Source organism: Gymnoscopelus braueri (assembly GCF_963280865.1).
Source record: "Gymnoscopelus braueri genome assembly, chromosome: 15".
In the NCBI taxonomy this organism is placed as follows: domain Eukaryota; kingdom Metazoa; phylum Chordata; class Actinopteri; order Myctophiformes; family Myctophidae; genus Gymnoscopelus; species Gymnoscopelus braueri.
The window spans coordinates 25,852,976-25,880,886 of record NC_137620.1 but is presented as its reverse complement, the minus strand read 5'-3'; the positions used below and the strand labels follow the sequence as shown (position 1 = coordinate 25,880,886).

General features: G+C 43.6%; 1 protein-coding gene across 1 annotated transcript; it reads right to left on the bottom strand.

Moving 5' to 3' along the window:
* Positions 1 to 13,308: 13,308 nt before the first annotated feature.
* nat8l (N-acetyltransferase 8-like) lies at positions 13,309 to 27,911 on the bottom strand (the record flags this gene model as incomplete). The annotated part of the gene is made up of 3 exons (XM_080451464.1): positions 13,309 to 13,676; positions 25,381 to 25,545; positions 27,560 to 27,911. 3 exons carry the CDS (start codon positions 27,909 to 27,911, stop codon positions 13,309 to 13,311), a joined length of 885 nt encoding a protein of 294 aa, XP_080307590.1.

The window sequence follows — 27,911 nt, the reverse complement described above, 5'->3', positions numbered from 1 at the left end:
AGTCCTTACAGCACATAGACTGTCTAGGAATGCATCTCAAGGTGAGTGAATGGAACTTCACTGTATGTCGTGCCCATTACATTGTGAGATATTTTATGGGCAATTTTGATTAATTGAATACATACGTCCACAATGGAAACAAGTCCCCAGGACTTTTTGGTGTTATCCTTTTAGCCTTAAAGTAATACTAGGTAACTTTTTCAACAAAACTAAAGTTAAATTGTATATCTTTTGTGAGTGGCAAATGTTTCACAACACCCACTCCATGAATTTCACCCCCGAAAGCCTTTTCTATTATAATTTCTATTGAAAAGGTGGCTCGGTTTCCTGTTTGGCCAGGAGCTACCGCGCTATTAACAAAAAGGAATCTTCACGCTGTTTTTAAGAGATTGTAGGATTTGAAGATCGAAAAACAACAGAAAAAGAAAACACAGCTCACGGTAACTAAAGCTCCACTGGCTAAGAGAAACGATCCACAGATAGTATAAAACAATTAAAAGAACGCTTTTTGAAACGCTTCCGTCTTCCGGTGAAAACAAATGGAATTCTGGGTAACGGAGGAATAAACGAACGGCCTGCAGTGACGGTAATGACCAGCAGAGGCTGCTAAAAATCGTTATTTGTGGACCTGCATTGTATTACTTTAATGTCTGACTGTAAATGGTAAATGGTAAATGGTGCATTTATATAGCGCTTTTATACAAAGTGCTTTACATTGATTGTGCCATTAACCCATTCACTCACACATTCATACACCGATGGCGGAGGAAACCATGCAAGGCACAAACCTGCTCATCAGGAGCAATTAGGGGTTCAGCGTCTTGCTCAAGGACACTTCGACACTAACTCTGTACCACGTGCTGTGCATTTTTTTTACTAATAAAGTATTCAATCAATCAATCAATCATTAGAATCTGCCGATTACATCGTAAGATATTTTATGGGCAATTAGAATTTTCACCAGGAAAGGCCTTGGAGTCACCAGTAGGGCTCATCCTCCAGGGCTCATGAAGGTGCACAGCAAATTCCACGGCAATCCAGCCAGTAGTTTTCGAGACATGTTGGTGGGCCATTGAGACATCAGCAACCTAAAACCCCATTCATACTTCCTCGCGGGCCAAAAATAGCCAACCAACGCGTCGCATCCGCGACACGCTGTGAGCTTGTAGATCGGGTATTTACCGCGCACGATGCCGTCGTGCGAAGGAGCATAAATTAAGCTTTTTGAGCCCTGCCGCTAGCAGGGATAAAGAATGATCAAGTTATGTGTTGGCAGATGGCATTACTTTTATCAGATTAGTCAAGGTCGTTGTCCAAGCTTGCTGGCTCAGCCTGTGTGTTTTATTCATGAGAGACTGCACCGGGTTGCTGTTGTTGGTTGGTTGTTTGTCACGAGGCAGCAGTCAGGTGAATGATGAGGGACCTCCGCTGAATTTAGGTCAGTGTGCGTGCGCACACGCACACGCACGCGCACAAGCACACGCACGTACACACACACACACACACACACACACACACACACACACACACACACACACACACACACACACACACACACACACACACACACACACACAGACACACAGACTGACACTGTCCCCATTGCCTTGGTGTTGTTTTACTAGGTCCCCCTGAAGGTGGCAGTTTCCTGTGGCAAGTCCTGGGGTTCCATGTCTGAGCTTCATGTCCCTCCAACATCTCCCTCCATCTCTCTTTGATTCCTCCTCCTCCCCTCCTCTCCTGCCCTCCCCCCTCTCTCTCTCTAGTCTATCCTACCTATCCTTTGCTGTCACCTTTTATCTTCTGCATATGTCTCTCCCTTTTATCCAGCCTTCATATCTCTACCCCCCAAGATGTGTTTCAATCTATCCCCATCTTCCCTCTCTCTTTCTTTTTCTCTCTTGCTTTCTTTCTTTCTTTCTTTCATTATCCCTCTCTCTTTCTTTCATTATCCCCCCCCTCTCTCTCTCTCTCTCTCTCTCTCTCTCTCTCTCTCTCTCTCTCTCTCTCTCTCTCTCTCTCTGTCTCTCTCTCTCTCTCTGCTCACCATGGTGCTCACCCTGCATCCCCATCGCTATGGAAACCAGGCCAACTGCAGCGCCTTTTCCAGCTCCCAGTTCCAGCTTACACTCCATCCGTATCCGGGGGCAACGGCAAGGAGCCACAGACTGGATTGTGCCAGATTGTGTTTTTTGTTTTGTTTTCTCTCACTCATTTGTGGAAGGATTGACTCCTCTTCCTCCTCTGTGTGTTCACACTATCTCGTTAAGGCCCTTCCTGTTTTCTCTGCTGAGGGGAAGCCAGGCCTGCATAGATTGTTTTCATGTTCAACTTCCCTTTGATAGGCTTTTAATATAAATTACATTTGACCAGCCATTCCCTTGAATATGCGTTTAAATGTTGACCCAACAATATCAGTAGATTGTTTTGATGTTCAGCCGTTCCTTGAATAGGTGTTTTATATACCGTATATTTCAACAGCAGGCAGTTTGGTCTAATCCAAAGTTCCTCCTATATTGTTTCTGCTGTTTTGCACTGAATGTAGTATTTATTAATATCTTGTTTCTTCTTCAATTAAAATAAAAACCTGTTTTCAATTTGAGCAGTGTCAGCAGTGTCTTTCTGCATTCAATATAACCTCCTCCTTCGTGAATGTGCGTACCACGTAAATTCTTCAAAACAAAAATCATCTTATATTCAGTCAGAACTTATTTAGCCGTTATGAAGCCTGTCCTGTTAGAGAGGTTTCTCTAATGGACTCACTGATCCAAAGCAGATGATCTCATTTTAACACAGCCGCAAGCGTTCACTCGCTCACTCCTCAACTTGTCTTTTAACCGCCATTATGGCTCTGGTTCGGTCGTTCCGTCACTTTTTTCCCAGACATGCCTCACACACACACACACACACACACACACACAAGACATGCAAGTTACCAGGCCCACTGACCCAGTTTCCTTGGAGTTTTTCCAAGGAAGACAAAACTGTGTGTGTGTGTGTGTGTGTGTGTGTGTGTGTGTGTGTGTGTGTGTGTGTGTGTGTGTGTGTGTGTGTGTGTGTGTGTGTGTGTGTGTGTGTGTGTGTGTGTGTGTGTGTGTGTGTGTGTGTGTGTGTGTGTGTGTGTGTGTGTGTGTGTGTGTGTGTGCGTGCGTGCGTGCGTGCGTGCGTGCGTGCGTGAGAGAAACTCCTTATGCTGACTGCCAATTAAGAGGCTTTAAGCCTTTAACACGGGTCCAGGCACAACCGTAACCCGTGTGGCATTTCTAACAAAGCCTGGAGACAATTATGGCTTTGAAATGTCATCACCTCATTTTGGACGACTGATTTGAAGTGCTATACCTTTTAAAGAGGGTCATAAAGGTGGCATTTAGAAATACCTGGCACATGTGCAGTGTGACTGTCCCGTCCTATCAGGTACTATTATTCCTGTGGTTTTCCAATCCCGCGCTAATGTCCCTTTTATCAGCTGTCAAAGCCACTGGCTGGAATGTGCTCTGTGCGACTATGCTGATGTTAGGGTAGTTTTTTTTCTCACCAGGTCAGTATGCATGGTTTGGACCCTGACCAATGGACAGTGTTATGGAAATCCGGCTCTCTATTCTCCCATTGTTCTCTGGTTCAGAGTGCACAGCCTTCCCCTTTGGAGAGAGGAGCGTGAGACTGGTATGTGTGCAAATTATAATTCTAAACACTACATGGGCAGTTGTTTTAAAAGGGAGGGTCGAGATTACGTTATTTTTTTTCCACCGAATTCCTTGATATCGATATTGTGACAATAATATTGTGCTGTGACGCTAATATCAAATTAGATTTAATTATTATGTTTTATGTTAAAAAAAAAAAGGTTTTACTTTTACCAGATCTACAAGCTCACAACGTGTGGCATCACAATGCTTTGTGAGCTTGTTGATTGTCTGAAAGTATAAAATAAGGTTTAAGTGATTAAAACCAGGAAATCCCAGATGATATATAGTCTCATATCACGATATCGATATAATATCGATATAGTGCTCAGCCCTAGTCCAGATAACACAACTTGCATAAAGAATGATATTCACTCTGCCGTTACATTATGTGACAGTAGACTGCATAATTTGTACAAAATAGACATTATATAATTTAGGCCTCTAATGACTTTGCATTGCATACTGTATGTCTTGTTTTTACTGCATGGTTTGGCACTTTTTTGCTGGACTTGTTGTGTACCACTACATAATGGCACGTTTGTTTGGTTTATCTGATGGATTCTGGTTACCAGTCATGGAGAGAGAGAGGGGTTGAGATACAGTATGCCTGTGGAATTCTTAGAACACTCCCTGACTTCCATCTGAAAGCTCAACTCTTTATGAAATGCTTCACATCCCCCCTCTTCCCCCCGAGTCCCTACAGTATATTCAGCTATTTTATTGAATTTAAAAATAAATCTGCCTTATACCTTTCAGCTCTTATTTCCCTTTGTTACAATTCTCTGTCGCTCACGGTCATTAACACGGACATGTTATTACATCTATTGCAGTCCTTGCTATTGACAGTGATCAAAAGAATCTAAGTTTGTTTCACTGTTGCGCTCATTGTAAATCGTTTTAGATAAGAGTGTCAGCAGCTGAATGCCCTGAAAGTACAGCCTAAGTATCCTAGTATGTAAAAGTGTCAGTGTAAATGCACAATGGGTGGAGTGGCTCCCTCTATATCTCTCAGGCATTCATATCACGCAATAAAATAAAAAACGTGCAAGGGTCTTCCCGAATGAGGCTCATTTGTGTTCGCGCTTGTATGATGTGTGAGAGGTGACTCCATGTTAATGACCCGCCTTTTACAGGAAGGAAGGAGAGGCCCGAGGGTTCCTCAGGAAAACACAAGTTGTCAAGTGCAAGAGAATTAGCTTCCATCCCCATGGTGAGACTAATATATGCGGGTAGAACCTGTAGCGCAAATGCAGAAGGCTGTCATTTGCAGCCTCTGTGTGACACCAAGCCTGGCGGTAGTCGAAAGCGTGATATGCTTCTGCGACAAAGTGTCAACACTTTGCAACAATTTGTAACTCACGACACTTTGTCGCTATAAATGAATCAGAGTCAGACTTAAAGCAAACTATTCCCTGTGTGAACTCTTTTCCTTTCCTCCCTTCCTTTCCCTTCTTCCAGGACAATTTTAACAATCAAATTGCCGTTGGAGCGTGTAAAAGCTTAATGCATTGTTGTTTTTAATCGATACAATATGTACATCCAGTTTTTCAGTCATCATCATCATAATGCAGGAAAGCTCAACTTTACATCTATACAGTGTTCCCATTGTTGTCAGTAAAAACGAAAGAAAAGATTAATAATAATAATAATACAAATAATAATAATAATAATAGTAGTTCTGGTATGGTAATACAGCAGTCTTCTGAAATAGGAATGGCAGAAGGGAACTGAAAGGTAATTTGTAATAAAAACCAGGTCATTGCTGCAGACGCACTGAGGTCAGGTGTAGACGGGTGTAGGTGAATCAACCATGCCCACAGTTCTTGATCCCAGCTCCCCAATCCTCACTCCACCTTCTATGTCTGACATGCTCTGATTTCTAGCACTCGTCTCCCGGGGAGTCACTAAGCCTGCCTTTGTTCATTCATACCTCAGGTCCTGAATAGGCTTGGCCACATTACTGTACGTGACACCCTCTGACCCCTCTCACTCGGTGATTTAGGCGGTGTCATTCCTCCCCTTTGTCCCTGTAACCTTGTAACCCAGTAGGCCCCCAGCCACTATCTACTCAAGGCCCTGTTTAATATGGCCACAAGCCCCTAATTTCCTCACTGTAGTCAATGCACCCCTTCCACCCATTTAGGTCCCCTGTCTTCAACACAATTGCCATGGATACAATTACATTTTGTGTTGCATGGTCTTTTAAGTCCAGCTCCTTCATCCATCCCTCCTTTCCTCTCCTCCTTCCTCTATCAGGGCTGGCTGATTGATCTCACCGCCCCCAGCCCCCCTCCCTCTGTGCGACTGCATATCTTTCCCCTGCTGTGCTTTGTGCGGCTTGGTCGTCCTAGCAACAGACAACAACCATAACAGGGGTTCCAAAGCAGAGAGAAACCTTTGCGCTACAGCAGCAGCTAGCCGGCTAGCAAAGTAGCTAGATTGTGTTGACGTGACCTAACCTAACCTGACAATGGTGCTGGTGCTGCTGCAGTGCTGGGTTCTCTCCAGCTATACAGAGGCCAGGCAGACAACACAGTGGAGGCTGTCTGTCTTTGACCACCTTAAGTTTTATCTCGAGACGCCATTGGTGCCGGAGGAGATGGCGCACACCGTAGTCTCTGAAAGTGGCTGTCATTAGTCTCCCTGGGGTTGTTGTGAGATATTCTAGAGGACATCTGTTACAGTTGCACTTCTTCATTAGTAGCTGTAAACGTCTTTAAAATATGTTATATATTTTAAATCCATAGTTTCTGTTACAAAAGGATCAAAAAATATCCCCCCAGATGCTATTTACAGTAAAATACACTTTACAACTTTACATGTATGAAATTGCTGATTTAAAAATAAAAATAGCTTTGAATCTCACATACTGTATAAGGTAAATCGAGCTGTTTTAGAGTTTAGAGGCTGTAAGTAAGAGTTAGTGGGAGTGAGGTCGTAGTGCAAGAACAAATTGGATCAGTGATACAAGTTAACATAAGTGTTTGTTCACTGACCCTTGAAAGCTCTGTTGGGAACCTACAGTCCACTTTAAGACCCTTATGCCTAATTTATGCTCTGTAGTACAACGGTGTTGCGCACTGAACATATATTGGCCAATTGCTGGCGCGTGACACCATCATACAAAGAAGTATAAATCAAGCTTCAGTGCGCCATCTTCCTCCTGTCTGCCTGACCCTTTGTCTCAGACCACACTAAGCATCCTAATGCCCTTCCCCTATTGACATCTGTACACATATCTAGAGGTACACCAGTATATATTTGACTTCAAGTAAAAAAATAAAAGAAGAAAGAAAATAAAAAACATTGACACGTCTTTGTAAAGAAAGAAATACAAAAAGGATAATCAGTGTACAATCAAACACCTTCTTGGGGCCTCTACAGAACAAGTGGTAAAGTTGCCATTGCAACAAAGTGATGGCATCACCGCCATCAGTAATTAATACAGTATAAGGGATGTAACATCAATGCAGCATTTCATGTGATACTAAAATCTGTAAAGATTGTAGCTCGGTATCACATGGTTTTTGTTTGTTTGTTCGTTTGTATTTATTGCTTGATCACATGGCACGTGGGCAGGGTTTTTCCAAATGTTACCAATAAGTACAGGATTGTGTTGACACTTCAACAAAATAGAGCCACATGACGAATACAAATGCAGCAAGAACTGACACCTTTGGCAAATTTCAACCTCCAAAAATAGCCATGGGTCATAGTAGGAATAACACTTTATGGTATCATGTCTCATATACTGTATATATGCTTAAGGTACATACAGTAGATAATATGTGAGCAAAAACCTTTTTCGGGACTTTTATTATAGGAAATTTAAAAATAAAAAATATCTGTACTGTAATAGCAAAACAAGACACAATTGTGCTACAAGTGCTTATGTGTTCTTGGCACCTGTGGCCTCAGTTGAGAGGGAGTCCATCTGAATAAGCCACAGTGGAGTTAGATCCCCACCAGAGAGGTAGAGAGAGAGAGGGAGTCCATTCTCTGGAGTTCTGATAGGGCAGACCACCCCACTTTACACTGCCAAAGAGGCACGTTCCTCTCTCACCCCTCACCCTCCTCGTGAGGCGGAACATTCCAATGAAAGCCATCTTCTCAGACAAAAAAAGACAAACAAAAACAAAGTCCATCCAGATGGATTGAAACCCGGCAGAAATTATAGCTAGCTGTAAACAATACATTAGCAATAGGTAGACACAGAGCTATTTACATTCACACAAAATGGTGGTTTTGTCACTTAATGAAAAGACAAAAAGCTGCTTTTAGTATCTTTTTCTTTTCATTATTCCTTGAAAAAATAAAATAAAATTTGCACACAAAAATGTGAATTATTGCCCAAGACCTTAAATGTTACATTCATGCCCTATAATTGTACTGCCCAGGCTTCTGAGATTGGTCAGACAAACATCTATTATATGACACACACAGGAACTGTACATTTTGTGCAGTCTATACTTTTTCACCAGTTGAAAATCTGAAAGAAATACCAATCGGGAGAAAAATAGGAATATTTTCTTTTGCAGTATGGTGGTTGTTTGGTTGCTTTATGGATTGGACCAACATTGAACAAAGCTATTGTTTGAAGAAAGCTTTCAAGGAAGGAGTCAGAGGAACCTTTTAGTCAGGGGCTTCTGAAGAAATATAAATGATATAACATTCCCCTTTATTCTTATTATGCAGCATACTTTTGTCAAACCTCAACCAAGATCAATGCACACTCACACGGTCCCCCATCACTCAAATATTTTTTACAGAAACTCAAACAGTTAGAAAAAGCACAAGATTGTTTCGGGATTGTACATCAGCAAAACGTCAGAGGAATGGTGTGTTACTGACTCACTCTGGTACAAGTTGCATACAGGCTTATTTTCTACATTCTAATACTGAGTGTACTTTACCAGTATCAAATGGGAGGTGAGACTTCATAGGGCATAGCATTCACATGGCATGAGAAACGTGGACATTACTCTGAAACTTTGCCCATTATTAAGTAAATGCATTTATAGACGTTAGTCAGTGCAGTTTGTCTCTACAATTCAAAATCATACGTTCACCAGCTCAAGCCTCTGGATTTTTTAACTTCAGCATGTGATTAGAGTGCGTAAGGCCTTGTCAGAGGCGTTATGAATGATATGACATTATTTGTTAAGAATGTGAGGCAGTACATTCCTCCCATATACTGATCATTATGTTATCATAGAGTGATTAAAAACTTCAGCGGGTGAAAACTAAGGCCTAATTTACTAACTGATTTTCCGCTGAAAAACGCATCACAACACGTTGTTTTTCAGTTGAAAATCCGTTATTTTCGTCGAGCGACACGAGTCTCGACTGTTCGACAAAGATAAATTAGCCTTAAAATGGCAGCAGCAGAAATGGCTCAGATTTGATCGACTTCACATTCTCCCACTAGATCCAGACCACAGCAGTGGGTCACATTCTAGCTTGGCAGCTTAGCTATCCCAAAGCCACAGCTTTCACTCTCAACCTCTCTGGTTAATGCAAGGGATCAGTAGACCTGAGTCTAACTTCACCCAAATCCTAAAACGAGAACACGTTGAACCGCAATTTCACGTTGTAGGAATTTGGAGGGCAAATCTCAGATCGGCTCAAATAAAAAATATAATAATGAACTTGCCAATTGTTGAGAGCAAGTTCCCTCATATACTGTATCTTGTTTGACGTGGCTTGAATGAAGGGAGGAGAGAGGGTAAGACGCCTTTTCTGTAGACAGTGTCAATTGACCTGGCAAATTTGAGCATCTCAACAGCTTACTGTACATGACATCATCATTTGCCCATTGTGTTGTGAAGGGAGTTATGCCAATCTCATAATATCAAAAAAGAAAATCAATGCCAGGATACAATTTCAAAAGAAAACAGGTATCTGTTTACATTGTTGGTCATTTAGTTTGTGCTCTTCCCCAGAACATCTCACACTGAAGCAAGCAGACAAGGATTTAGTGTTGTGTGCATGGGATACATGGCTTCCACAGGACACATGGCTCTTAGTTGGTGGAGGTTGGACCATGAGACCTTTAAGTTATGACACGGACACTCCAACCTCTGGCTGAACTTTAACCACGTCCATATTTTGGGCAAATCTTCCCCTCAAATTTCAAAATGTTAAAAGGGGGGAAATGTTTTTACATTAAAGAAAATACAGAAAATAACAGATCAGCAATTTTTTATATTTGTCATACAACGAGGTATATAGGGTTTAAATGGTTAACCATAACCCGTGTATCCTGTATCCACACACAACACACAATAGACCCTTTGCTTGTTTGGTGTGGTGGGTTTTATGTTACATACTGTTCTCTGTTTTTGCATCACTCAGCCATTGATGATCTTAGTACTTGCAAGGCCATTGGGATCCTCACTTGAGCTGGTTTAACAGACCACTGTCCGGCAGTCATCCCCAGAGGCTTTACTCAAGGATTTCACATCCACACACCCCATCGTGATCACAGAGAATCAAAATAACTATTCTAAATTTTTCAAATTTAAAAGAAAAAAGGAAAACCTAAGCGACATGACAAGTCTGCGATTCCACTGTGATAGGAGTGTCTCCTCTAAAAGTCACATTTGCATTCAAAGACACATTTCATGCAAAACAGTATATTTTTTTTCTCAAAGAAACACATTTCTGTTATATGTTCATTTAAAAAAGAAGCTTCTCTTCTCTGTATGTATATATAAATATATATATATATATATTATATATATATTATATATATATATATATATATATATACATATATATATATATACATATATATATATATAAGATTTTTTTTCTATACTTTTCCAGGGCAGGCACCGTACACACATTGGGTACAGAGGCATGCCACATTTGCATTGCTTTTGCATTCTACGGTTGGTTGGCAGGCATGATGTCATCGAGGCAGTGCTATGGTTGGTGAGTGTATATCATATGTCTGCACCAACTCCAAAGACGCGCGCACGCACACACACACGCACGCACACACACGCGCACGCACACATTCACAGTCTGTCTCTCTATCTGTCTCACATAAACATACACACACACACGCACACAAAACAAACAGGCACACAGCCGTGCATTGTCCTCGCATTTGACATTTTCCCATCCTATACTGTAGTTGCAAAGTTAACTCCACACTGCTTAGATGACATCACATTAAGGGGCGGAGTCTGGGGGGGGGGTTTCAACAAGCTCCAAATGGAATAATAAAAGCAGCACAGCAAGGCTCTGTGGCCGCATGCAGAAATGGACTGGAAATAGGTGGGGTCTGGGGCTAGGGAGGTCAAGAGTCTAATGGAGGGTGGGCAGGATTCAAATGGAAGGCTGGGGGGGTCTAGCCCAGGGTTGCAGTCAGATTCATGAATGGGAGATTCAGGGGAATGTCAGGAACAGGATGGTAAGGAAAGAGGGGTGGTAATTTCATGACATTTATGTTAGTATTCTCTTTTTTTGTTTGTTTTTAATCTTATGTGTTTTTTTTGGTCACAATTTTCTTTTTCTTTTTTAACTTTATACAAGTAGTACAAAACAACTTAGGCTCAAAGTGGTGGTTGTTTCTCTACTTCTGCTGGTTCTTTGGGAGGAGGATGGAGATGAAAATAGATGTTACAGGAGATTTTATTTCCTTTCAGTGGGGGGGGACATTTGCTACATGAGTTTTCAACCGTATATATTTTATATATATATACATAGAGCGATAATACTAATGCCAATATAATATTGATATATTTCGTTGTTTGCTCTTTGTGCTCAGTTATGTACTGTAGGTTCGCAAATATTGCTAGTAGTCACGTCTTACCCAAGTTACACCCCAATAACCTGGATCGAGTATACGCTGTGTAAATTGGTGCTACTATGTAAATAACATTATTACTACAATGTACGTAGTAATATCAGTTTTCAGTTATAAAATTATTAATTAGCAATCAAATACTAAACATATTCAAAATAGTAGAATTTATCTTGCTTTCAATCAGTAAACAATTGATAAGTACTCGTAGAAACCAGTATTGTTACGTTAGATAATACTTGACTTATAGCAGGAAAGATGCATTTGTAATCATGCATCAAATACGTGATTTAAATTAGGAATAGCTTAATGTCACCACACACACACTTCGTTGAGGCTGGAGTAACGTAAACCCTAACCCCCGTCAAGCACGCGCACACTCTCATCCTCACACACTCTCTCTCTCTCTCTGAACACGCACACAGTTCACACACATGCATGCACGCCTAAGCTCAGACATGCATCTATATTGTAAGGTGGAGGAGGGGTTCTGTCTGTGCGACATCGCAGAGACATATCTCCACCCTCCTGTCATCCCAACCAATCAGAGGCTCTCTCCACAGTTCCAAAGAGACAAAAAAAAAGGGGATGGTAGGGCGATATATACCGGGCGGATGAAGAGGACAGAGAGTTGAAGATGCACTGTGCCACGGGGTGTCCTGTCCATGCAGGACACCAGGATGTACTTAGCGTGCATGTCCACGTGTCTGTCCTGTCCTGTCCTTTTATCTGTCACTGTGGGAATTAGCACCAGACGCTATAGCTGTGCTTCAATATGGTGTCTTGTAATGGCTGGCGAAAGGCCAAATTACCGTAGGTTGTGTGTTTATGATGGTGCTCCATTCGCAAGCATACACACACACAGAAACACACACACGCACACACACACACACACACACACACATAATTGGGCCACTGAACAACTAGAGTGGACTTTAGTATACACCACAGCGCACGCACGCGCACACACACACACACGCACACACGCACACACGCACACACTATTTATGGCTGTCTCTCTCCAGGGACCTATATCTACCCCCTCCCTATTCATCCAGCCCTTTATCCATCCCCCCATATTCCTTCTACTCCCTGAAGTTTAATTGTGGAACATGGAGCTGGCGGGTAAACTAGAGGCAAGTAAAAGCCCCGTTATACTTGGTTGCTCTCTGGTGTCGCGCACCAGAAATAGCAGATCTCCAAGCACTGTGTGCTTGTACATCGGCTATTTTTGGTGTGCAACACCGGCGTACAACCAAGTATAAATCAAGCCTAAGGGTGGGTCGCTTAAGTTAATGGGAGAGGGGTAAAGAGGGGGTTGGTGTGGGATAATAATGACCGTGAATATTGATTCAAGTCACATGAGGAGGTCAGTTACATTGGTATGGGACGGCGATGTCATGTATACTGTGTCCAGATCTATTGTTTTCTTACAACGATAAGAAAAGTGTGTGTGGTGGTGAGGGTAATACTAATAGAAATGTGGGGGAAAACAAACTCTTATTCGTGTAAAAAGTATAATACAAAACAACAACAACAAAATCATAATAGTAATTTAAAAAACAAAAATGCTAGTGGCTTTAAAAATGAAGTGGTAGAAGTTAAGTAGTAGAGGTAAACTCTAACAATACAAAATAAATAAAAGCTGTCGGAGGAAGAGGACTTGGTCACGGCAGGTCAAGGAGGGTCTTGGTTCTCTCACTGTCCCTCTCTTTATTCCATCTCCCTTTCTCCATCCTCTCTCTCCCCTCTCTCTCTCTCTCTCACACGCTCTCTCTCTCTCTCTCTCCCTCTCCTGGCGATCCTCTCTCACTCCTCGCGGAGCTGCAAGCGGTAGCGGCTGTAGCGGATCTGGAAGAAGAGCCTTTCGAGCGGCGAGCGGCTCATGCCGGGCAGCCGGTAGTCCTCGCTCTGGCTCGTCAGGCGAAAGCCCAGCGACTCGTACAGCTTGTGAGCGGCCAGCTTGACGGCGGTGGTGCCCAGGATCACGGCGGCGTAGTTGTTGCGCACAGCGAACTCCAGGACGCGACGGCCGAGCGCCTTGGCGATGCCCTTGCCACGGTAGTGGGTGTCCACTGACATGCGACGCAGCTCCACCGTGTTGTCGTCCTCGTGGCCCTGTGCTGCCACAATGCCCACCACACGGCCCTCCAACACTGCCACCCAGAAACAGGATCCTGACAGAGGGAAAAACAGAGGGCATCCAGTGTTAGATTTTGGTAGGAAGTCAGCAAGCAAAACCATTTTGTATACTTGGTTGGTAGTTGAGAAAAGGGCCAAACACATAGCTAACAGATATTTCACACGAAACATATCAAGTTTACTTAATCACTTAAACCCTACATAGTATATACTTCGTTGACTGGGGTCCCACCCAGGTATCTATACTTGGTCTGCTCCTTTTTCCCCTCTACACCAAATCTTTTTGTTTTTTTTCCCGATCAGAAATAGCCAAGCTCACAACCCGTCGCGATGTTGAAACGCATTGTGAGCTTGTAGATCTGCTAAATTCAGCGAATGTTCGCCCTAGAATATGAATGCTAGGGTTCATGTGCTTAACAGAATAGTTCACCCAAAAATCTACACCATAGAGTACAGAAGTCTTGACGTCACCCGTTCATCCCCTGGTTCGTAAAGTAATTTCTCTATGGAGTCATTATAGAATCGTCTCATATAAGAATTGGGGTCCAAAAATAAACAAACTGTCTCTGCGAAATTGTCAGGGAGGAGGTTCTGTATCGTTTATGATAGTCAGTCACTCATATTTGATACAGTCTGTTATTGGCGAAAATGTGACTAATTCGGCGGAAGTAACATTAGCGTTTTCTCACCGTCAGTTGATGCTTCATATCCATAAGAGTAAAATCGCCGGGGTCATTTGTTTATTTTTGGAACACAGTTCTTATTTGGCGATATTAAACACGTCTATGGGAATTCAGAATGGGGGGGGGGGGGACCGCGACCCAGGTAGGATGTGTAAATTACGTCAGACTTCGGTGCTCTATTGTCTTAAGTTGTTTTGGGAGAAAGCTGCTGTGACGTTTCACTGGCAAGCCCCTTTAATTGTGTGTTTCTGAACTGGCATTAAAGGACGACTTCACCCATTTTCAACCTATCTTCATATACAGTAATTAGCCCTCAGACTCCTCACTAATGCTCATGATAAGATGGTACCATTTTTTCTACTCGGTCTGTGTCTCATAGGAGGGCTGTGGACATTTCAGTCTTTTTTTTGTCTTTTTATTTGTTATTAACGCAAGAACAATGGCTTCCATTATAGCATGCTAACTTTCAAGGAATAGAAAACCTGCAGTTTCTATTAGCTTGGATTCCCCATCGATGATGTCACTGGTAGGCGGGTTTCTGAACTGTCCACAGCCCTGCTCTGAGACACAGACCGAGTTGACAAAAAATGTACCATATTATAATGAGCATTAGTGAGGAACAATTGAAAATGGGTGAAGTCGTCCTTTAATGTGAGTAGATACGGTAATGACAGAATTCTCTTTTTTGGGTGAACTATTCCTTTAAGAGCAGTTCAATGAGAATGCTTTGTGTCTCTGCTCATTGCATACAGCACTAGCCTCGCAAATCTACCCTAATGGCACAGGGGTCAGGCAGGGCCCACTTAACAAAATACGCTCCATTAATGGCCTCTGGAAATAAAATGACATTAGAATCGATGAGTAACATAAGGTGGGTGGAGAGACGGCATGAGAACACTTCGCATCAGAAAATTAAAGCCACGTGAATAGCCTCTGTTCCCGTAAACAGCATCACATCATGCTATGACAGCTTAAATGCTCTGAAGTGAAGGAGAGATGATAGAAAAGAGGATAAAGGGACAAGACAAATGAGGAAAGCACTGACTAGTGACTGACTGCTATTAAGTTGCATTAGCCACACAACGAGCTCATGCTATTACTTGAATGACTCAGCTGTTGCTTACAGCTCGGAGCCTGTGAGAGCACATAAGGTGATAGTGAAACGTATGGTACTAGCAACACCCACAAACTGCAGAGAAAACCATACCATAGATAGGGGTACAGAATGTTAGCGTATTATTTCATGTCAGAGCACACTTTAGAGACCGGCTGTAGCTCAGAGTAAACACTTAAGATTGAGTGGTGGTAGACAAACAGACAGGTACAGTAACAGGACAAAGTGAAACACAGCCAGGCACAAATCAGACAGACAGACATAGTCAGATATAGACATTTCAGCAGATGATGCTCGGCCACCAGATCTTAATTGGGTAGGAACACTACAATTTTACAATATCATTCTTATAATCATGGGCGGAAGGCAAGGCACTGATTGTAGTGTTGGGTTGTTCGCGAGTGATTTGTTCGAAGGAACGGGTTCTTTTTGGTGAACAGAATGAACTAGTTTTCCTCAAAGTTATCTTTTCTCAAGTCATTCAGTTTCCTCTGTGTGTGTTCGTCATTGGACTGAACAGCGTGAGGAGGGCGGAATCAGAAGTACTTAAAGGTAGGGTAAGGGATTTTCTTTGGTTAAAACAAGTGTTAAATAGCTCTATATTCTGATAGTACTCATTGCTATAGAGTGTTCTTTCAGAAAAAGGAGTCTCCATGTCTCTCCAGCTCTTTATAAAACAGAAAATGCATTTTCGTTTCAGTTTCAGTTTCATTTCCAATTTTATCCAATCAGAATAGAGAACTCAATCAGGATATAGATTAAACAAGTGAAATTAGAAGTGATGACACTAAGAAATGAGCAGGCAAAATTGGAACTGGAACACTGTAAAGATGAAGCTTAAAAATGGGTACTTTCTCCTCATTGGCTGAGATTTTGACACCTACCGGAAAATGTATTTTCTGTTTATTAAAGAGCTGGAGAGATTACTGAACAAACACTATAGCAATGATTACTATCAGAATATAGTGCTTTAACCTTTAAAAAAAATACTTTTTGTTTTAACCCAAAAATATCACTTACCCTACCTTTAACGGTGAACGGTGAATAAATTATTGGAACTAATCTTTTTAGTGAACTGAACAAAATGACTTGAGTCACTGAAATGAACGGTAGTTCTCATCATTTATTATTGTTTTTTGTTTTTTTGCAATGTGTTGTGAGCAATATTTGTGCAAGTATTTGTTCTAACATCCCATCTGTTTGGTCGATAGATAGTAGATACAAATAAATATTCCTGGCTGGCAGTCAGATAGTTACTAGCAGAAAATAAACATGAGTCCTCCTCCCACCCATGCTCTAACGTGCACTCGCACACATGCCTGTATGCATGCACACACTCGCGCACACACTTTCTCTCCTCTCTCCCCTTTACTCTACTTTTTTTCTCTCTCACACACACACACACACACAAATCCACATGACATCACACAGTACGATGCATGCCAATGACCCCCTCTCCCCCGAGGGGATCTGTACCGCATGGCGGGCCTCAGGCAGGGGGCTATCAAACGACTGTCATACATAGGTCGCCTTAGCAACAGGTATGCCGCTGCCACACCCTCCTCCCACACAAGAGCCAATGACATAATACAGAAACCATGGCTTTTCCGCCGCCCCTCCATATTTGAGCCAGACTGGTATCATAAAAAATACATCATCAATATGACATAATCAGCATGAAACGTCAGAGATCCACAGGGACGCCACGCCGTTATTGGAACCCGTCTTTTTTTTGCTTGATATCAAATTGGCCTACCAGAGATGTTGAGTCATGTGGTGGTGGACGTGTAGTTTTGACATATTGCATTAAACAGCAGGTAAAGGGAGGGGATTCTCTGTCAATTTGGTCTTTTCCCCCAATCCTGCCTACTGTCAGTGGTAACACGTCTGCATTTTGATATCGAGAGGTCAGGTCTGCCATGTGGACTGGCGGTAGTCCACCAGTGTCTCTATGTGTGTGTCTGTGGAATGGGTGTCCATAAAGCTCCCCTGACCATCTGTTTGAACTGAGCCCTGTGCCAGAAATCAGTACATCATAGGAAGGCAAGCACACCGACCGACCGTGTGTGTGTGTGTGTGTGTGTGTGTGTGTGTGTGTGTGTGTGTGTGTGTGTGTGTGTGTGTGTGTGTGTGTGTGTGTGTGTGTGTGTGTGTGTGTGTGTGTGTGTGTGTGTGTGTGTGTCTGCCTGCTTGCCTGTCTGCATTACTTAATGCTATGTCTCCTGATGTTGTGGCTCAAGGAACCTCACATCTGCCCTATCTGACATCTGACGTCGCCCCCTCTGCGGATATAGAGGCGCTCAGCACCGATAAGCTGTCATTGTCATCTCCACCTCTGAGATGTCTCTCCCTGAAGATCGGATGAGACAGAGAGACATAGACAGCAGGATAAAACAAAGCAGAGAGAGAGAGAGAGGAGATGGCGAGCAAAGTTTGGCTCGCAAACGTCTTTTATGTGATTCGTGAAGACCATGTTACTGCACTGTTTGCTCAACAACTTGTGGAAGAAATAAGGATGTGGAGGGGTTGTGTCATGGAGCGCAGTGCTACAGGCTCTTTGTTTTCTTCTGCTGTATTGGTGTGCGCGTAACTGCTTTGACGGCTGGTCAATTTTGGCACACCTGCATCGAGACAGGCTGGAGGAAGGCTGAGGGGGGCCGGTCGGGGTGGGTCAGACAGATGGAGCAAGGTCGAGCATGGACGGTCTCTCTCTCTCTCACACACACTCGTGCACACATACTGTACACACAGACACGCACACATCACTGCCCTTTTTGTGTGTGGATACAGAACAGCACAGACTGACTAATGTGTCTGTCTGCTGCTTTTTGGGGGACAGCTTTGCTGTGGAGAGATCCTGTAACCGACAGGTCGCAGGTTACATGCACAAAACAGCCAACAGTCCCTCGGCCAGAGACCTTACACACTCGCCCTTTGTAAGTTTCTCTTTAATTGTCATGGTCAGAGTAAACTCTGGAGGAAGCCAAATCTTCCCCCGTCCTGTTTCTGTCTGTCTGTCTGTCTGTCTGTCTGGCTTACTGGATGGCGATGTGAGCCAAAGGGTCAGCGGTATGTCTTGTGACTTGACAACTTATGGTTCCTGTTTACAATCCCCACAGTGGCTGAGTAAAACTAGACAGAAAATGTGTAACACACAGTATGTAACGCTCTCTCCTCCCTCAAATGACTATTGCCAGTGTGCCCCTGAGCAAGCCACCTAACTTCTCATTGGTCACAGCAAATGGCAGCAGTCAAAACAAGTGCATCGGGCAAAATGCGCCTAGAAAAAAGGATTGAAGCAGGCATCAAGCTTTTTCCATTGGATAATGGGGTGACCTTTAATTATGTAGTTCACTGCTTATATCAAACTTATCTGAATGTACCATTTCCCACCATTCCTACCACATCTAGTACCTGCATCAAAACAGAAAGCAAATGGTGAAGTAGTCAAGCCCACTGCTTTGATTGGCTGCCTGGGCCGTGTGACATTGATGACTGCGTATTGTGCTGAAAAGTTGAGAATATTGTAACTTTGATGCCCGTCTAAAAACTGCTAGAAAGACACACGGTGCAAGAGAGGAGCATACAGCAGTACCATAGGAAAACAATGTTTTCTCTTTGCTGGCAAAGCGTTTCTGGCATCTCAGTGTGATCGCCCCCCCTAGACATCTCAGGGGTGTGAATGCCTGTGGCGTGTGTGCAGCGGGGCGAGGATGAAAAAGACCTGGTCAGCAAAGCTCCCTCTCTGGGTAAGATTTTTTGATTAAAAAAAAGAAAAATATCAGAGAATGGGAGACGAGGCGGAGAAATAATCTGGTCTTCTCCGAGAAAGCAGAGCACCCACTCTCATTAACAGTAACAGAGGCGGGATTGAAATGATCAGTGACCAAGCCAGAAGGGGAAGAGGGTGGGGGGTTGACCAGCATCCATAATGGGTAGAAAATACCACACTACACAGGTGGGGGGGAGGTGGCAGATGACACTCAAAACAAGAGAGCAAGAAAGAGAGGAAGCACTGAACATAATTTGCAAGGACTCATATGAAAACATCTGATTATTGTTTTCTTAATGTGATGGGTCTCATTTCTCTAACTGGAACTCATAGATATGAGTGTGGGAGTTTTAGATATTCGTTTGTGATGTGGTGTGAGCCGCACACACATCTCACACACACACACACACACACACAGTCACACGCTGTGGATGCTGTCCAATGAGATTTTGGTCTTTCCCCTCAGATGAAAGCTAGAGGGCTAATTCAGTTGATAAGCATTCAGTCTAGACCGTGACGCGACTTCACAGTGCAGTAGTTCACTTCTCTGTTACTTAAACCCTGTACCACTTAGTTGACCTGGGTCAGGAGGCTATACTTGGTCCCCCCCTTTTCCCTCCTCAATAAAGGTCTTGGCCGAACATAGCTGATCTACAAAGATCTGCAAATTGTCCAGAATGTTCGCCCCAGAATAGGGACGCTAGGGTTCATGTGGGTTCACCATATTAACCCAAGCATCCCTATTTATTTTTTACATTCTCAAAAAACTGCCAACATTTCTAGATGGTCTGTTTTGGCTATTGTCGTACTACAAAGTAATTAAGTGGTTAAGCCAAGCACTGTCCCAACCAGCACTCTGTGGGTGGAAGCCCCAACAAAACCTCATTAGTGCCTTTCTTCTGTGTGTGTGCGTACGTGCGTGCACCGGGGGGTGAAAGACAACACAGAAAGGTGTGCTCTTCTGTTATTCGTTTTGTGTTCAAAGGAAAAGGAACAAGGAGCCTTTGCACGCTTTTGTTTTTAGTGGCTATAGCAGTGGTTCTCCTATGATTGCTGAGAGTAACCTACTTGTCTACCGTCTTTGCTTTTTAGCTGCAGCAGATCGATTGAAAGTGAAACGCCTTATTTATCATTAGTTGCGCACCAGTGTACCACACACACAAATAGCAGTTCTACAAGCTTGTATATCGCCTATTTTCATTGCAAGAAACAACACCCAACCCCCCCCCCCCCCCCCCCCCCCGCACACACACACACACGCACGCGCACGCACGCACACACACACACACGCACACGCACACACACACACACACACACACACACACACACACACACACACACACACACACACACACACACACACATATAGAGCCTCTCCCCTGGGGATCAGAGTGCATGCTGGGTGTATGGATCTGACTCTCAAAGTCCACACGTCAGCATTTTCTCCTTCTTGTCACAGCTCACTGATGAATGAGGGCAAGAGGGAGGACACATACACACGCTACATGTTCACATACAGTACATGAACATGGATGTGTGGCATACAGTACGTAAACGAATACACAACAATGCGTGACAATTATTAATGTGAATCCAGGCATACTGTATATACAATGCAGCCTGTGCTGTTGTATAGGTGGCCTATATGATGCCCAATTTGCATAGGAGATCGATCCATTGCCATATATGTTGCAGTCACAGGCACGAGTATAGACACACACATCGTTCCCTGTTACAACTCCATCAGCTAAGACGCATTCATCATTGAGGGGCAACGCCTTCATGTGCAATTTTACTGCCTTGGTTTATCACTTCGCATGTGGCGGATCTACGATTAGATTGGCTCTTTTCTGACTTAACACGTGTCTTTACCACTGCAGGCCAGGTCCTTCCTCTCTCCTCGGCCGGACGCCCACCCCTCCCCCCGAACCCTAGTGTGCGGTTACACACGGACACAGAACCTGACTCTCTCAACCCAGATGCGAACTACGCTGCAGGGTTCAATGGAAACCACATGGTCCTTTCTCAAGGCTCACATGCGAGGTATGTACTGTAGCTAGCCGTGGTGGCTCACATGTCGACAACAGGCCACTTTCTCTGGTTAATGAACAATTTACACATAAAGATCAAATAAGTAAATTGTTATTATTATTATTATCACTATTATTATAATTTTATCCCAAAACAATGTTTCCTTGGCCGGCATGCAGCATCACTTCCTCTTTCCACGGGATAAAGGATAACCCATTTTACATGCGCACACACACACACACACACCTCCACAGTCTGAAGAGCAATGAGCGAGAAAGAAAGAGGAGATGGAGGATGGGAGGTGTAGAGGCGGACCGAGGTTATTGTTTGTTTTTTTCAAAGGGCAAGAGGGATGCTGAGAATGTGAGGCATGTCGAGAGAAATGAAGGTTTAGAAGTAGAATAAAGAATGCACGCTGGGGGGAGGGGGGGGGGAGGAAGGAAGGAAGGAAAGAAGGAAGGAAAGAAGGAAGGAAGGAAGGAAAATTAATTTTGTGTTTGCCGAGGTGCTTCAGCTGACATGGCAGAGATGTCTCCCTGGGGGGACCCCCTTTGTCTGTGAGCTACCCAGCTCTCTCTCTCTTTCTTGCCCTATCTCCCTCTTTCTTTCTCTCTCTCTCTCTCTCTCTCTCTCTCTCTCTCTCTCTCTCTCTCTCTCACTCTCTCTCTCTCTGATTAGATCTCTCTATCAATCTAATCTCTCCTAAACACACACACAGACACACACACACACATATAGCTTGTAGCTGAGGAGCAACCCCCTCCCCCATGCTCAATGCTCCCATTTTCTATCTATTACTCACTTCCCTTAGTCCCCTCACACACCCTCTTTTTTTCTAACCCTCCCTCACTCCGCTTCTGTCTGACCCTCCCTTACTCAGAGCTAATTTAAGTGCAGCAGGTACCGGTGAAGGAAACAGTTCCCTGTCCTCTGGAACAGAGGTGTCTCTCTATCACACACACACACACACATGCACACAGGCAGGCATTATATACTGCTTTCTTGTCTAGACCGGGTGCTGCGTGAGACTGACCCTGGACTCATTTAAAGGCCAAGAATACCAGAGGCAGCATCTATAATCTCACCTTCGCCCATGCACAGCATGGATATAATACACACCTCCATCATAGCCTGCATTTCAAACAGAGTTCCTCCCTTGTTGTTGAATCTTGTAAAATTATTGCTGTTTTACAAGACTTGAATATTAAATAAAACCTAAAAATTGCGTTTCATTATGGTTTGTCCTTTTTTCACCTTTTTCCATTCTGCCATCCCATTCCCCTCACCAGATGTACCATAGCCATTAACACGCCGTCTGATGACGCGTATTGATTCATCTAAGATTGATGGAGCGGCAATCGCTGGCTGGTTGATTGGTTCCAAAAGGAGGTGGGGAGCGGAGGAGTCAGTGGGTTTGTTATTAAGAGCGCTCTGAGGACTTTCTTTCTTTAGTGCCCTTATAGGAGTTAGTACTAATTACATTAATTACACCTTAGCCCTCGCATAGAAAAGGTGCGACTGTGAACACACACACGCACACGCACACGCACACACACACACACACACACACACACACACACACACACACACACACACACACACACACACACACACACAAACACAAACTCACAGAGGAGATAAGAGCATTGATCTGCTAGTCGAGGCATGCAGACAGTGTACCCAGAGTGGGACTGTGTAATAGCGTCGGGCCTCCTGGGGCTCAGCTTCCTGTCACACAACTGGATGTCTGGATTGCCTTGGCGTCATGAGCTTCAAGCAGCACACTTCACAGCACTAACGATAGGGTCATGTATTCTCATTTCTAGGACCCCCGCTGATAAGCTCACTGCATGGACACACGCACACCTGCACACACACACACACACACACACACACACACACACACACACACACACACACACACACACTAGGGCTTTCACCAACTAGTCGACTAGTATAACCACTAGTCAACTCTGTTGGTACTAGTCGAATAGTTGAAAAAAAAAAATGTTTTTTGTTTTAATTTGTTTTAATGCCATAGTAATAGGCCCATCTTACTATTATTATCATCCTCCTGACTTTATTATTTATCAAAAGGGGGTCAAAAGTATGCCCAATAAAAGCCTATTATTGGGCAATGGGGATCCTTGGAGACGCTGCTGTGGTAATGTGCTGCTGTGCCAGAAGCGCTTCCCTTAAAACGCCATAAAAATAAGGGCAGGAGGATAATAATAATAGTAATATAGTAGTAGGATGGCATTAAAACAATGCCCCCCCCCCAACTGTTTTTTTTTTTTTTCTTTTAATGTAAATTTCGACTAGTCGACTAGTCGACTAGTACTTGGTCAAATGAGTCGACTAGTAAAAATCATTAGTTGTGAATGCCCTAACACACACACACACACACACACACACACACACACACACACACACACACACACACACACACACACACACACACACACACACACACACACACACACACACACACAGACACACTCTCTCTCTCTGTTGAGGTGGAAGGGTTTCTGAAACAACAGGTAGACTTTGGACCATGAACATAAGACTCTTTCCAATGAAACAATTAACAAAACATAACCCTTTAAATATTTTATGCAGAGTGTGAGCCCGTCACTCATTGGGCAGGCAGGTACAGTGACAGTTAACTACAAAAGGTATAACCACAATGCAACACAATCATCAATTTGACGCGTTGTGAGCTTGTAAATCTGGAATTCTTTAAAAATTGTAACAAATCTTGAAAAATTGTCTCTTATGGGGGTACCGTACTACCTGGCACAAAATTGTTTCAAATGGGGGTTTGCGGCCAAGTACATATCATTTGGGGGTCCTTGAACCACTGCACATAAACACACAAACACACATAAACACAGTCCCTCTCCACCAGGCCTGCGTGGCTGAGCGAGCCCAGGTGGGTTTCCCTGTGGGCCCATTCTGTCTGCATGGCTGTAGTCATTAGCATTGTCCAGAGGCACTGGTGCCTGACCCCTCTAAACCATCACAGCCCGCCAGCAATAATGGGAATGCTAAATTGCAATTGTGTATGCAGTGGATTACCAAGCCAGTGTCAGACTGCGTGCGTACGTGTGTGCATGTTGTGCGTGTGTGTGTATGGTTGTGGTTGTGGTTGTGGTTGTGACAGGGTGGGCGGGGTATGGCAGTGATCACTTGACGGGGCTTAACCAATGCCTGCCTTTCGTTACCCACCTGTGCTGGCCTAGCAGGGGACAAATGATCCTAAGATGTTCATTCACACAAGTTGAGAGGGAGAGTGTGTGTAACTTCAATAGCGTGTCCACATAACTTTTTCTCTTAATTTGTCACCGGGGCAGGCATCACAAGCATGAGAGTTAGCGCCCTCAAGGAGAATGAATAGTTGAAGCCCCTATAAGGTGAATTGATTTCTCTAATAAGAAGCCTTAGTAGAGGAAATTAGCTTAGACGACACTGAGTGCACGTTATAGTGTGTATCAGCAGTTTCCTCCGCGCGATCAATAGCCCTGTGTGCTCCACGACACCATGTAAAGCTTAGAGAGAGGGGGGCGAGTAAAGGAGAGACACGCTGCATTTGACGACTTGCTTGCCTCTGCCTGAAGAATGCTCTGTAAACTCTTAACATCTAGCCTCATTCTAGTTTTCTAGGTGTGTGTGTGTGTGTGTGTGTGTGTGTGTGTGTGTGTGTGTGTGTGTGTGTGTGTGTGTGTGTGTGTGTGTGTGTGTGTGTGTGTGTGTGTGTGTGCATGTACGTGCGTCTGTCTTGTCTTTCTGAACATTTTGTGATGATGGTTGAGCTTCAGTTTATAAGATGAGCACCGCAAAATCCTGTGCGTTAATTTAACATATTGAATGTAAAAATGTGCCCCAGTTTTTACACTCTGGGTTAAATTCTGGATTTTGCTGTATCATCTTGGAAGCTTGTAATGTTTGTCCACGGTTGCTCATGTCAGCTACGTGTGCCTTTGCACCGGGCAATTTACCTCAACCCCAGAAACACACTTTGGCGGCCGAGCATCACCTGCTGACAAACACGCACGCACACACACGCATGCGCACGCACACCTTTGAGTTGCACATTCTTCAAACAGAGTGTCGAGAGATCTTGTGTAAGCCCTTCTTACCTGTGGGTTTCATGTAATATGCATCTATGTCAGCCATGTCCGTGTGCAGAGCATAGTCCAGATAACTTTGGATAACTGTCACGCTGTAGTAGTAGCGTGCGCCCATGAGAATGAAGGGGGCGCAACAGGTCAAGGTGAGGGATTTGGTCATAACAAAGCACATTACTATGGAGAAATGGAAGAAAAATAAACGACACCTGTCAGAAAAGAGAATCACATGTTTGATTTGGGCAGAATTCAACTCCACACAAAACACAAGCAGAGAAAGAACAGTGGCATTATTTAGACATTTAACCAAAATAGAATATCAGCTTATTCAGAACATATCCACAGGCAAGTATCAACAGTCTCATGATGACTATATAAATACTATTGACTAATTTCACAAATCAGCATTATCACATTCAGCAAAGGCTTTTCTTGCAGAGCAAACAATAGTGGTTATTAGAGTACTATATTTCAACATGGCACCAAGCAGGACTATATTTGACAAGAGTTTCTGTTTGGCAGAGAACACATTGGAGTAGTACACTGGTGAGTACACTGGGGGGCGCACACAGCAACACAGAGAAAGGCACTGGGTGGAGGTGGATGAATGCTGCGTTGCATCTTGCCTTGCCCGTGAGTTTTTACTCCATTGCACCACGACGCGGTGTGACCTTACGAGAACTCAACCATGTGCTCCATCCCCCCCGTGTTTGTTGCCAGCAGTTAACGCCATTTGACCGATACATCTAAATGATGTAGGATAAGTCTCTTAACCAACATAGAACCGTGTAGCTCAAGCGAGCCTCAAACACATCATACTAAGTGCGTAATATTGAGTGCGTAATAGCACATACTTTTTTTTAAATGTGCGTAACTGTATTGTCACGACGTGTTGTCTAATTGTAGCCTACATTTTAAGATATTGTAAATCCTTCATCAGTAAATGAAGTGGTATGAATGTGTGTGTGTGTGTGTGTGTGTGTGTGTGTGTGTGTGTGTGTGTGTGTGTGTGTGTGTGTGCGCCAAACATAAACAAAGCCTGCGAGATGTGTGCACGGCTGCTGCTGCATACTCCGCAGGGGCGGGGAGTGTCCTGCGAGGATGCATGCGCGCAGATGGAATAACGTGCGTGCGCGCGCGTGTGTGATGGGAATCGGGGGGGACTGCGTATGCGCACGCACGCACACCGTGGGCTGGGGGGGCAATCCTGGAATTCATTCATTCACGCCACGGCATCGACATGTCAACAGATAACCAGCAGGCTCACCCGCTATGCACACATGCACACGTGCGTGCGCGTGGCCATGCCTTTTGTTGCATGAGCACAACAACATGCCTGCCCTGCGCTATGCCGAGGAAAACATATGATAGGCTACATATAAAGCAGATAAACGATGTTGATGGATGTGTACAGGTCGACATAACATAATGAAACATTATTATTATTAGCCTATTATTATTATTATTATTATTATTATTATTATTATTATTATTATTATTATTATTATTATTATTATTATACAAATAGAAGCTTATAACCAATACAAACGAACCTTTTAAGATACGTTGTTTTTGATATGTGTATTTGTGGGGTGTATTTGTGTGACTTTAGTTACATGTCAGGAGAGCATAATGTTGATGGATAGCCTATATGTGTGAGATTATTGTAGTTACTAGGCTACAACAACTGGAACTCTCCAGTTTTCTGTGAGAGAAAAACATACGTATGGGTGTGTGTTACTTGTGAGGATTAGAAACAACTTGGTGTTGGATGTATGGCTATATACTGTATTTGTGTTACTTGCGTGAGGAGGAGAGCATAAGAACTGGGTGTTGGGAGGATGTTAGTTATACAGTTACTTACATGTGAGTATAGAGCATATTTATATAAGAACTGGGTGTTAGTTGGGAGAATGTTACAGTTACTTACATGAGAGTAGGCTAGAGCATATAAGAACTGGGTGTTAGGAGGATGTTACAGTTACTTACATGTGAGTAGAACATATAAGAACTGGGTGTTAGTTAGGAGGATGTTACAGTTACTTACATGTGAGTAGAACATATAAGAACTGGGGAGGATGTTACAGTTACTTACATGTGAGTAGAACATATAAGAACTGGGGAGGATGTTACAGTTACTTACATGTGAGTAGAACATATAAGAACTGGGGAGGATGTTACAGTTACTTACATGTGAGTAGAGCATATAAGAACTGGGTGTTGGACTGCTGTCGGAGCCCTCTGAAGGCTGTATTGGGTATCCTCTCCATAATACCCTCGCTAAAGATGCGCAGCACCTCCAAGTTATCCCCGCGCTCGAACTCGCGAATGAACACCGAATCTCTCCTCCTCACAGCCTCCTCCTTGTCCTCCTCGACCGGGTCGAGAGGAGCCGCGATGGACGGGGGAGGAGAGGGAGAAGAAGAAGTCCACATCTGCGAGGAGGACACGATGATAGAATCTTTTTTGGTCCCAGGTATAGCATCGTGTTCGTCCGCAACGATTTTAGTCTCGCAAACCATTTTTGGAGACGCACAATGCAT